Genomic DNA, 12536 nt, shown 5'->3' with positions numbered 1-12536 from the left:
CAGTCGGGTAATGTTTGGGGGATGGATTCACAGGGTTCCTCCTTCATCTCAGAACAGAACATCACCCAGGGATTTTAACTTGTGTTTCAATGTGCTATAATATTTAGTTGTAGATTTTTAAGTTCCTGTGATATTCAGAAACAATAAATTTTAATTAACTAGTATTTCGCCCAGGTCCACTTTTTTCTGCCATTACAAAGTCATTGATGACGTTAAGGGCAGGACCCTGTTTGGAGCAGGCAGAAAGGACGATGAGCGTAGAGCTAAGATGTGAAACAAAGGTTACAGAGGAACCTGGTGTTGTACTCACAGTAACTCTGTGATATAGCTGGGTTCCCTTTGCTTAGCTGATGACCAGATCAAAGACAGAGAGCTTGATTGTGCAGCCAGGCTTGTTCACCATAGGCTTTTGTGCAAGGCAGAACACCTGACTGAGGTTGTTCTGACTCATGCATAGTACAGTCCCTGGTTGGAGAATTCTAGATTTCTAGCATTACAGCTCAATATGAATATTTTGATATGCTAAAGACAAATAACTAATACGCCTTGTACATTTTTAATTAACAAATAAAATTGTTGGCCACAAGATAGAGCTAATGTTGTCATTTTCATAAATTCATTAACAATTTTTATTTAACATTTTATGTATGCTTTAAATGCATTTTATGTTTATGTCTTTGAATGTCAAGTATTCATTTGTGTTTGGACTTTTGTATTAATTTTTCTTTGACTTTTTTTAAAAGCATGATTTCTCATATTTTATTTTGTTTCTTTTAGGTTTTGTTTTATTTCATAAGATCCCACTGGATGGGTAAATGAAATAAGGAAAAGATGAGAGAGGGGCTGTTGAGCTTGTGGAAGCTGTATGCTGCACACTAGGGAGTGGACAGTGTTCTTGCCCAGTGAAGTGCCACCTCCCTTGGACTTCTCTTTTAGACATTGGTTGTGTTTGGAGAACCATAGAAGTACTTTCAAATCAGTAGCTGTTTTTGCAAGAGCAGGGCGAAGCCAAGCCCTGAGGCAGCTATAAAACTCAAGAAAGTCCAGAAATAAGCTATCACACTTTTTCCTATTGCCTTGTCCTCACTGGTCTTCCAAAATGACATTGAGATGAAATTACATCATATTGTTTCCTCTGTCAATTTTTTCTGTTTGAACTTAACTGGAAAGATGTTGTTTTTATAAATAATATTTATCAAAGGTGAACTGCAAAGTTGCTTTTATTGCATTAGTGGCTCTGCAAAACTTCTACACATGCTTAATTTGAGTGTGTCTGTAGACTCGTTGATTTCAATGGGTATTCTCACGTCCTTAAAATTAAGTTCTTGTATATTTTCAGGATATGGCCTTAAATGCTAAAGCACTAAATTGCAGAGCTAGCCCTGCAAATCTCATTTATTTATGTGGTTCCACTGACTTTACCAGAAAGTTGGAGAATATGAGCTGTATACAGAAAGGTGGCAATACTGTTCATTAGTGCGTTTGGTTATTGAACCAGTGCCATCACTTACACATTCAGTTACGTCATGATTATTCAATATAGTCCATAAGGTTTGGTAAGGGTACAAATCTTTAGTAGGCTGGAATGCTGATTCTGAGCCAAGAGTAAGAATAACAACACTATGCTGTTGGCCCTTCAGACTGTATACTTACAGGTCTATTTAACTGTTCATGTTTAACTGTGAAGTGTAATTCAGAGTATGCTTCAGTACACTTCAGAGGAGAGTCTACTCTCTTTTGAGAAGAATTTACTGTAACAAGTAAAGCTAACTGAAGGCATAAGCATTTTCCAAGAGCAGAGACTGCATTTAGATATAGTTCTAGACATTCATTTTCATGCTATTTACCTGAGTTTATAATTTGATCTTTTCAGTTTGGGAATAATTGTAAGACACATGAAGTTTCAGGGTTTTTAACTGAGAGTTAGCTACAAAGATTAGCAGTAAAAGACAGAGATAGATGCTTGCATTTCTGTGCATTTTGATTATACTTCTGAGCTACGGTCTGATTTTAATTCCTTAAAATTATGTTTAGTGAAAATAGGAGATGGTGTTGTTTTGTCTCTCCTGTATTTGCTTTTCATCAGTTTTACTTTTTAATTTCAGCCATTTTCATGCTTCCACTGAAACACTGTTGTCTTTCCTTTTGCTGTGGTCTTTTAGAGCATACACCATCCCTCTCTTTCTACAATACTATCTTGACTATTTTGTTCTATCTCCATTTACTTACTTGCTTTTTGCCTTTTAAGACTTATAGTTGTTTGACTTCTTTCTTGTGAACTTTTCAATCTCTCACATCCAAGTTCTTTATTCCTACTGTCCTCAAGTTTTGGAAATATCCTTATTAGTCCAGAAATATGTCCACATTTGCATTCCTCATGGCCTATGTAGTGAGATATTTCCTTTCTCCTGCCACTGGCTGGGGAAGGAGAGTTGCAGTTGCTAAAGTGCTTTCTTCGCTTCTCCAAAATCTGTCCCAAAGATGTGTCCTTCTCCCCACACTGAAGAAGAGGGCAGAGCTGGAAGTCTACTGATGACCTAGGAATCGTGGCGTCTTTGCTGCCCTGCACATACTGTGGTGATTTGGAGAGGGATGGCAGCAATTAAGGATATCCATCATAGTTCATGTTTGAAGTGAGACGTCAGCAAGTGTTCTGCTGTTCCACGGATACAATATTAGGAATGTCTGCCTTTTTTCCTCCCTAAGTCTATGTGGACATGGTCTTGTGGAGAGATACTAACTTTCTCTGCTTTTTACTGCATCTCTTTTAACTTCCTTTTAATTACTTTGGTCTCAGACTTCTTGCTTACCCATGAATCTCTCCTTCTGTTGAAATAATATCTGATGCCATTGAGCTGATTCTAAATCAATGGAGAATCATTTAGGTCAGCAATATTTGAGCTAAAGTCAGTGGAGTTACATCAGATGTAAGTTGGATCAAGAGCAGAGCTTGACCTAGTAGCCCAGATTCCAGTCTTAAGTTTTGCTGGGACAAAGTCAACATATTTCAGTTATGTATTCACAATTTATTGCCAGATAAATGAGGTGAGAATCTGAACCCTTTTCTTTTGGCAGGGAAAAGGCAAACTTGCAGAGCTGGAATTTGGCAGTTGATTTTTGAAATATTTAATTTTAAAAGGTTGTTCTTTCTGATTCATAATATTTATTTGCATAAATGTGCACGTTATTGATTGGGGATTTTACATAATTTTTTTGTAATTTATTTTGTAGCACTTTGCAGTTCATCTTTGTGGTATAGGAGTAGGTTTGACCTTCAAATATTTCAGCATGTACTGACACAGTATTTTGGATTTTATGTAATCATGGAGGTAACTTTAATAAACCACAACTGATTTATGCACCACTGAAATATATATTTTTATATATATAGTAGAATATCCTTCTTACATATTTTGTACTATATCTTTTATATTAGCCCTCAGTGCACTATTACTTGATGCAAATATTCACAGAAACTTAAGGATTACAGCACATGATTAGTTACTAATAATATCTTAACGCAGATGTTTAATGCTTGATGGAAAAAGACTACGTGTTCCTAAAATGGTTTCTTTCCAGTATGTGGACAGAGCCTTTTAAAGCTAAGGGAGCAAAACTTTTAATGTGGAAATTATAGTACCCACTAGCTCCTGTCTTTCAGCTTGATTGTAAGTGACATTGCTTGTAACTGTAGAGATTCTGATCTGCCCAAATGGTGTTGGTTTACAAAGGGCTCAGTTAATTACAAATTCTTGACCTCCTTAAAATAAAGTGAGACTCTAAGAATCATGCAGGAACCGTTAACATGGTAGAAGTTGCTGAACATCCAGGATTTGACATTAAAAAGCTTTTACGTTGTTTCACTGAGCAATAAAAAAGGCTATGAAACGGCTGAGGGCAGAGTTGCTATTTTTTTTCACTGTGCCAGACATAAAACTAAAATAAAAGCATATTTCTAATGTTCTGCTAGAAGAGGTTTATTTATACAAGAATTTACTTTAAATTGACATTTAATATACTCAGAGAAGTACTGAGATAAGCTGTTGAGCAGTTTGATGGGCAGATTAGTTGGGGGACTGGAGAGGAAGCACTGCTGGCGGTGTTTTGTTGTAAGGCAAGGCTTATCATCTAGTCTGTTAAATAAACCCATTCCTGTTGAATTTGGTGGAAGTTTGACCAGTGGCCGGGTCTGTGTTGCAAACAAGCGCATTGCTCCAGGCCAAGCCTGGGGTCTGTGTTGTGCTTGCTGCAGCTGCCTGCTGTGCCAGGTGAGGTGGCGGGCCCTCATGAAAGCTGTTCTTGCAGAAGGGTGTGTGGGGACCATGTCTCTTTCTGATGGGAGTTGTGGGAGCTCACCACCATGGCAGAGGGAGGCTGCTGTGCATGGCAATATGTGTGTGTCTGAGTACCCCAAGCTGGGCAAGGCAGTCCCCAACCCTTCCACTGCCTTTGACTACCAGCTGGATCTCTCCCATGCAGCAGTGAAGAAAACCAGTCATTTCAGTGGGAGCAAGATCCCTGGGGGCAGCAGACAGTGCCAAGAAAATCTGTGGACAGCTAGTTGGAAACAGTCCTTCTTCAGATAGTTCTCTCAGGAACTGCTCTTTCTTTTTTGACTGCTGGCAGAAGAACTATAAATCCACTTCCTTCCTAGGGTACAGCCAATCCCTAAGCACAGTTTTTCAAAGATTAAAAAACTAAATTAAAAATTTAAAAATTTGAAAGTTTTTAATGGATTGGGCAACTAAGTATTTTGTTCATATTAATTTCAAAAGAAAACCCCAGAAGCTTGCCTGAAGGTTTTTAGCTGCTCCTTCTTCTTCTTCTTCTGCTTCTGCTTCTTTCTTGTCATCCTCTCTGGCTTCTTCTGCTACTTCCAGTTTTCAGTGGTTCTGTCTTTCCTTCTCTCTGTTCTTGAGAGAGGTCAACATCCTCCTTCACGAGCTGCAGTAAGCTCTCTTCTCCATAGGGTACAAATGTGCAGGGTGTTTGAATATAATTTTGAAGGACTTTGCTGTCACTATGTGATGGTGTAAAGTAATCCGGCTTATAACATAGGACCATGTTGTACCAGATTTTGTCATCCGATCTCCTCAGCAAGGGTTCATGGATGGTTGGAAGTATTGAGAACTGTAAATACAGTCTTAAAGGAAGCACAGAGAACATTGGTACTATGTGTTTCACAGCCCATTTTATTGTCCCATTTACATGGGAATGTGTATCCCCAAACTTTCGAAGCTGTCTTCTATTTGTCCTGTTTTTCTTTTGTACATACAAATTAAATCTGCTGTGAAAATAAAAAATGATGCATTAATTGGAAATAAATACAGCTGTTTAGTTCCACAAGTATGTAGACTTTATGATCAAACTTGTAGGTGATGTTGCTGTCTTTTAATCAAACCTCAAGGTTAACTGATTAACTTCTCATCAAACAAAGATAGATTGAAAGAGCCCACATTAGAGTGTGTATTGTTTTGATACAGACATGCCATATCCTTCTAATTTTAATAGCATCCTTCCATGATTAGCTATATTTTTGCAGCTGCAAGGAGTGTGGCGGATAAGCACATGTCTCCTGTCCTGGAGCAGAACTGCAGGCAGTGTAGAGCCAAACTGCTTTCATTTTGAAGAGGGCAATTCCCCCATAGTCCCTAGAGACAGCAACTCACATCAGTGTTACTAAGCAGATTATGTCTTAACATATGAGGAAACTCCCTTCATCGCATACACATTTTCACTGTAACTCTGTTCCTCAGCTGGAATGACAAGAACAACCATATAGGATTTCAGGGAACTATCTGATATTCAAGGAAGTAGAGGGTGAAGTCATGGCCGCCTTGTGATGGCTTTGATTTTGCCTTGATGTAAGCAGTATAGGGCTCACTCCTCAGGCATGTCCACAAAACAGGAAAGGAAATTCTGACTTTTTTCCTGAGATTTTTCTTTAACAAAGCTATTTCATTGATATTACTGGCTTTACTAGTGTGAGAGGAGAATTGGGCTGCCATACCACTGCACAAATGCAAGACTAGAATCTCTGGCAAATCTATTTGAAATGTTTCCCATTGCTATTCAGAGCCCTGTGTTCCTTGGTCTTTCTTAGATTTCAGGTTCAACTTAAAAAGAGGAAGAGAGTAATTCTGTTGGTATCAAAGTCTAGAACCTAAGCATTCTTCGTAAAAAAATCTGTTTTTCACATGTTGAAAAGAGCAATATTCTAAATGATAGCACAAAAATGCCTTCTACCATAACATCACATTATTAAAGAATAGTTTGCTGTACTCCATCAGCAAGCTGTGAGTCTTTTCTCACTCTCTCTCCCTTCTAATTCTTCTTGTTTAAACTGTTTTATATTTCTTGTAAATAACAGACAATCATTGTTTTTATTCCCAAGTACTACCATAACAGTTTGGACAATCTATACTTACAAAAAATGTACTTGACGAACTTACTTTTAACAGGCCAATAAAGTTTTATAATTCATTATCATTGTGTCTTTTATTCTCTGTAAATTGATCACTTCTAGTATTTCATTCGTAATTGTGCAGTGTATTGGAAAATATGTGAATCTTGGAGTTCCTCGCCAGTTATCTGTTGTTATATTTCTATTTAATTTAATTTAATTTAATTTAAATAAATGTGCGTTTAGCATGTACATTCAATCAGACGTGTGTGTATTCAGGTCAAATGACTACGTATTTGGCTGTTGGCCATAAGACAGCAAGTTTTACATGTTGGCTCTGCTTCATCTACTCAGAACTTAAAGTAGAAAAAGTTGGTTAGTTAAATACTCTAGTAAGCTGTGCTTATTTTCCAAACTATTTTGAGGCAGCATCAGTGCTGTGATTTGAAGGGTGTGTTTTGCTTTGGGATTCCTGTTCATTGGCCTGTACCATCCGGATTTCTTGACAGACCTAATGAAACAGAGTACACAAAAATGTTGAAATGGTTATGTCACAGTCTAAGCCCAAGTTTTTCCCTTTTTTGCTTTGTACTAGGGCATGTCATGTTTTCTCATGTATTTGATTGCTGTATTTGGGCTATAACAGATGTGGATATTGCACATTGAACATTGGATATGTTCATTTTCTTGCTTCTGAAATGTTTGGTCACATTTTTTCTCTTCTGGGAGCTCAGCACATCTCTGAGCATTGTACCAAGTCTGCTTTGTATGCCTGTAGGGAATTTTGAATTTTTCGCCTATTGTCACATTTGTGATGTCATACAGTGTATTTTACATATATGCCTTTTTATCATCATCCATGGAAAATATGCTTTTGGAACCCATTTGATATATCCTTACTATCTAGAAGAAACAGGCTGCTCAATGTAAAGGACCATTCTTTTTTCTGAAGAGAAGTATTCAGTAAGGCTTGCTATTACAGGTAAATTGTGATATTGATTAAGCTGGTAGATAAAATTATTTTAAATAAAGTATTCAAACAATATGAAATACTATATTCATAAAAATTCTTTACCAAGTAGAAGGACATATTGAAATTGTGATGTACTGGATATTTTTTTGATTGATAGCAAGCTTGCCATTGAAATACTTTAATATGAAGTTTGCAGCCTCAGGAGAGCAAGAAGTTATTATCTAGGGAGAACAATAAAAAATGAAGCTGATTAAAGGCAAAAGTGAAAATAGCCATTTACACTGCCCAGGAAATTAGGAAGTCAACAGGATAAGAAGTAACATAAAGTCTTAATGTTCTAGATAATCCCAGTTAGTGTAAAAATGCAAACAAGAGCTAATTTTTAATGAACATGAATTGTAGCTTAACAGTATTCTTGTAGAAGTAAAGTCTTTATTTTGTTCTTTTAAATGAGAAGAAAATAGAAACAGTGTGTTTTGGATATTTGTTTCTTGAGAAATTGTTATTTCTGTCTAATTTCTCCATTAACATACTGCAAGAATAAAAAGTTAATTTCATGGGTTAGTTATAATTCTGTTACTATTTTAAAAGTAAAATGAATATAAAGATCACCTTTCAAGTTGAGTAATTGATGTTTCTTATGTTAGTAATCAGGCTCTGAAGCAGAAATACAGAGCACATAATAAGCAGTTCTTAGTATATTGCAGTTTCATGAGAATGGTTGCAAAAAATCACGGAATTCTAGTTTCTGATTTTTAGATAATTCTTTTGAAAGACCTTTTTTGGCAATGTGTTTTCCCTATAAAAAGCAAATACAGTGTGCAGGTTTCTAAACTAAATATTCTCTAACTAGTTTGCTGAAGGTGACAGATACTTTAGATTTAAATTATAATGTCTTGTTTGGCTTCTGAGTTACTATCCAGAGGTCTAGGACTTTCATCATGCTAGCAGAGTTAACAATAAAGGAGCCAGATGTCATTAAGGACTATAAACAGAGAATGGAGTTTCAACTGAAATAATCCCCTCAAAACATAAAAGTGCAGTTCATAGTATGTGATAAAAGGTAAGTAAAGAGAATAGAAAGATGCATTTGAAAGAGAGCTGAAAATGAATTCAAATTAGAGTTCTTGTTTGGTGCACAAGTTGATACTGCATTTAACATGAACATCTTGCTCTGGTAGTCGAAAACCAGTAATTTAAAAACCACTGGTTTGCTTTATTTATGCAATTTGTATTTTACTGTAGTTTCCACATTCATAGTTAATTCCCATTATACCATTCTTATGACACCATAACCTGTCTTCATTTTTCATCATAGCAAACTTCAGATATGGTTCCCTAATACGTCGCAACTGTAATCAGTAGAATCCCAAATAGGGTCTCGGAATAAGTTAGAATATGAACATGGGAGTGTCTTTCATACCTGCGTTTACTCTTGCCACAAAGAAGTGCTGTGCTATTTACACATCCAGAAAATGCAGAGCATTCAACTGGCTGTTCTAGCCATGACATCTTCCCAAAAGAGCTGATAAGCAAAAGGAAAATATGCAAGTGTATGTTGGAAACCACATATCAATGACAATACAGATAGTATTTCTTCAATAACTCTTAACAGCTAATATCAGGTGTAAAAAGTTAGAGAACAGAAAGTGGTGAAACCCTTTGCGGCCAGATGAGCAAGTGGTTGTGCAGTTTCTTGATGACTAGTGTGATCTCACTGAAGAGTCATCACGTTTTCCCCTGGAAGGGTTTTAGCAGAATTTCAGTGTCTACAGCATTGAAGTTGATGATGCCTCAGGAATGGATGCGTCATCCCTGCCTCAGGGAACATGATCCAAGAAAACAGTTAGTTCTATATAAACCTTTGCCCGAGGGCTGGGTAACTTTTCTTTCATTTTGTGGTCAGCCAGTGCTGAGTTTTTGTGATGTCTTTACTCCAGCAGACGTCCCGCATAGATGTTGCTGCTTAAACCAGAATTCCCCTTTCTTTTTCTAAAGATGCATGCCATGTAACCAATTTAGTGCTTCCTCATGAGACCTCGCATGATGCTGAGGTCAGAGCTTATATGTTAGCTCACACTTCTTTGCCCCATATGGTCCCAGAGTGAAGGTCAGTAGGGACAGGCATGTCAAAGATTGCGGGCGTGCTTGTACCTAATTAATGCACAGTCATAAGAAGTTGGTTCACTTCTGTTAAATGTTTTAAGACTCCTAGGAGAAATCCAAGGGCTGTATCTACCTGTACATATTAACTATTAGAATTAGAACAAAATGTGGTCTTGATAAGTTTGTGCTTTGTAGAAGAAGACATTTACATAAGACTCCCATTTTCATTTAGATTCAAAACAGTGTATGTTGCCTTAAATATGAGGCAGAAGTTAAAGTATTGAAGAATATCAGTGTTGGCTTCCACATGGTAAGCCCGCTCATTGATTTTTCTGTTAATGTCAGGTGATTAGACAAAACACCTAGGAAGTTAGTTTCTCTCCCAGTTTTATAAGCTGAAAGTAATTTTTTGGCACTCTGAGGTACTACCTCTGTGTTGTAATATAGCTGCCTGCCTGTCTTGGTGAAGCCTGTCTTCTGGGTACCAAGTAGCCCAGTGATAAATATCTCAGTCCCTGATGGGTCTTGTGAAGGCTTCTGCCTCACAAGCAGTAACTCTGTGTTATTAATAATTGCTTAACTGTCTCATTTTTCAATACATGTAATGTTTTGAAATATAACCCAAATCATCAGCTCTGCATTTGCTTGCTTATGAGACGGTGAATCAAAATCAGGTAAGTTGACTGTGAATTGCCTGAGTATTTCCTTTCTCCTGTAACCACTAGGCATTTGAGGTATGGTTTTTGAAGCAGAATGTGCAGAGACCAGCTTTCTACTTGCTGTGTTGTATAGCAGGTTACCTTTTCCAGTATGTCAGCATCAGTTTTCCCTTGGGAGTTGGTTTAATCTCTTTCCAGGTACAGAGTCACACTTTATCACTCTTCATCATTGTGTTAAGAAAAGCATGAAGGGCCACGTGCCTCTTGAAGAGGAAGGTGAAGATTTATCATAACTGCTTTTCCTTTCTAAAGCGGATGCCAACTTTCCATTCCCTGCTGCTACTTCACACTTCACTGGAATCCAAATGAACTTGAGTACCCTAGGACCCAGGTGAAGCTGCTACCTATTGTTAGGAGGTGATGATGTTGCCTCTGGGGGCAGTTGTTCTTAACTGTGGGGCATTTTTTGCTCCTGGGTTCTGGACTGAACTTTGCCTGTGGTGACAGCAGCTGTAACCACTAGTGATTTGTAGATGGCCCACATGATAGCAGTTTGATCGGTGATTGCCAGGGGACAGATACTTGCGCCAGGAAAGGGCAACCTTTGGCAGACAAAGCAGAGAGGCTGAGGATTGATGGCAAAGAGACTGAGTTATCCTGTCATCAGTCTAATTATAAAGGATTTGATAGTCTCTAGGAGGGGAGTGGAAATTCTGAAAAACTTACGATGTTTTTTTCCCTATTTGGAGACATACAGGTCTTGCTTTGGGTGCCATAAATCAAGCTACTGTGAGATTTATTTGTTTAATACAGAATACAAATGTAATTTTAACTTACTGCTTTCATAAGGAGTTCCATCTGCATATTGCAGGATGCAAAGAGTCTGTGCAGATGCTTGCTGGGTTACACCAGAGCCCTGGCTCTGACCCCAGACAGAGCACAGCACCGTATTCCCCTATAAAATAAATCAAGGACGTTTATTCATCTGAGATTTTTGTCATCACTGCAGTAATGGACAGGCGAAATCGTGCGTGCATGTGTGGTCCTGCCTGGAGTCACATCCTTCTCTTACTCAAGTAATTTTATCTGCTTCAGGACTCTAGGGAGGGCTGTTAGTGTACCACATCAAATTGTCCCTGAGTGATGTGTTTACTGCTTTCTTTAGCATTCTGAAACTTTTTGTCATTGCTACCTACACATCGCAAATGCAAGTGCACAGCTTGTGCACAGACTGATTCCTTGCATTGCATTTATGCTTATGCCACGTGAGTGTAAAATCCTAACATATCAATCTGTCCAGCAGTGAATGTGTCTGCATGGGACGCAAAACCATGAGGAACTCAAAATCAGTAGAGACTGAGAAAGGTATGAGCCAGATCCTTTAACCAATTCACATCAGCTAAGAGACCAACTTAAATATTTGCCATTCGTAAGTACTACTACTCCCTGCTATTTGGGAACGGTAAATTTTAAAGCTTGAAATTCACTGTCTGTGAACATTTGTAGGAGTAAACATCTTAAGTCTTGCCAGACATTTAACATAAAAAGGAAATGCCAAGAAAATGAAGCAATGCAATTTTAATTCCAAAACTGTAAGGTTTTTGTGGTGTTTAATCCACAATAGCCAGATTCCATGTAAGATCTGTATTTATCTGTAGTTTCATTTTTTCTACAAAATGATCTTTAGGAGATTATGTAGGTGTAAAATAGCACTATATATTACAGTTTTAGTCATGTGTTACTAACAGAGTGAATAAAGTAATATTTTACTACTAGTATTGAATGAGTTTATGTATTATATGATTCAAATAATATTTATATAATGTGTAAATATTATATAAATACATAAAAATAAATATATAATATGATATATACTTTGAAACTTGCTTTAGAACCCAGACCAGTGAGTTTAATTCAACAAGGCTAGTTTATTGTAAATTCAGGACCCCAGTGTTTTTATGCTGGTGTTTGAATCATTAGTAGTGCATTGATCTTTATTTTGCAAGTTGATGGTGGTGTCTAAAGATATACTTTTCATTAGGCATTATAAGAAATATCCCTGGGTGTGAATATTAGTTTATTTTTGGCAATAATTACTTGGCCGTTTGAAATCAAATTGGTGTCAGATGGCATTGCCAGTGGTACAAAACATCAGAAATCTGTTGCAATCATACTCTTGAAAATGAAATTTCGTTTCAAAAATTGCATCTGCACTGAGATCCTATGTTATTCTTGCTTTCTCATAAAAATTTAAATGGGTGAGTAGGTCAGGACATAATTTTTGCTTCATTGCAGGCTGGTTAGATAACATAGCAGTTTCAAGTTGTCCTATCTTTGTTGCTTGGGTTTTGCTACCACATCATGAAATCAAGGAGAGATTAGCTGGTAAAGTAAG

At 37.2% G+C, this 12536-nt stretch overlaps 1 protein-coding gene across 6 annotated transcripts in view; it reads left to right on the top strand.

Annotated features, from left to right (window-relative positions):
* NTRK2 (neurotrophic receptor tyrosine kinase 2) overlaps positions 1-12536 on the top strand; it is a 200211-nt gene that overhangs the window by 89871 nt on the left and 97804 nt on the right. For 2 of the 6 annotated variants that reach the window (XM_075078498.1, XM_075078496.1), the window contains one exon: positions 778-3367. The exons of 3 other annotated variants lie outside the window; for them this stretch is intronic. In XM_075078498.1, coding sequence (XP_074934599.1) covers positions 778-815 — 38 coding nt within the window. In that variant the 3' untranslated portion in view covers positions 816-3367. Of the gene's footprint in view, positions 1-777; positions 3958-12536 lie in introns of those variants that run through there. One more of the 6 variants, XM_075078497.1, reaches the window with a different exon arrangement.

The sequence above is a fragment of the Phalacrocorax aristotelis genome, chromosome Z, assembly GCF_949628215.1.
Source record: "Phalacrocorax aristotelis chromosome Z, bGulAri2.1, whole genome shotgun sequence".
Lineage (NCBI taxonomy): Eukaryota > Metazoa > Chordata > Aves > Suliformes > Phalacrocoracidae > Phalacrocorax > Phalacrocorax aristotelis.
Note: the sequence above shows the minus strand (reverse complement) of the source record. Positions and strands in the feature narration are given on the sequence as shown.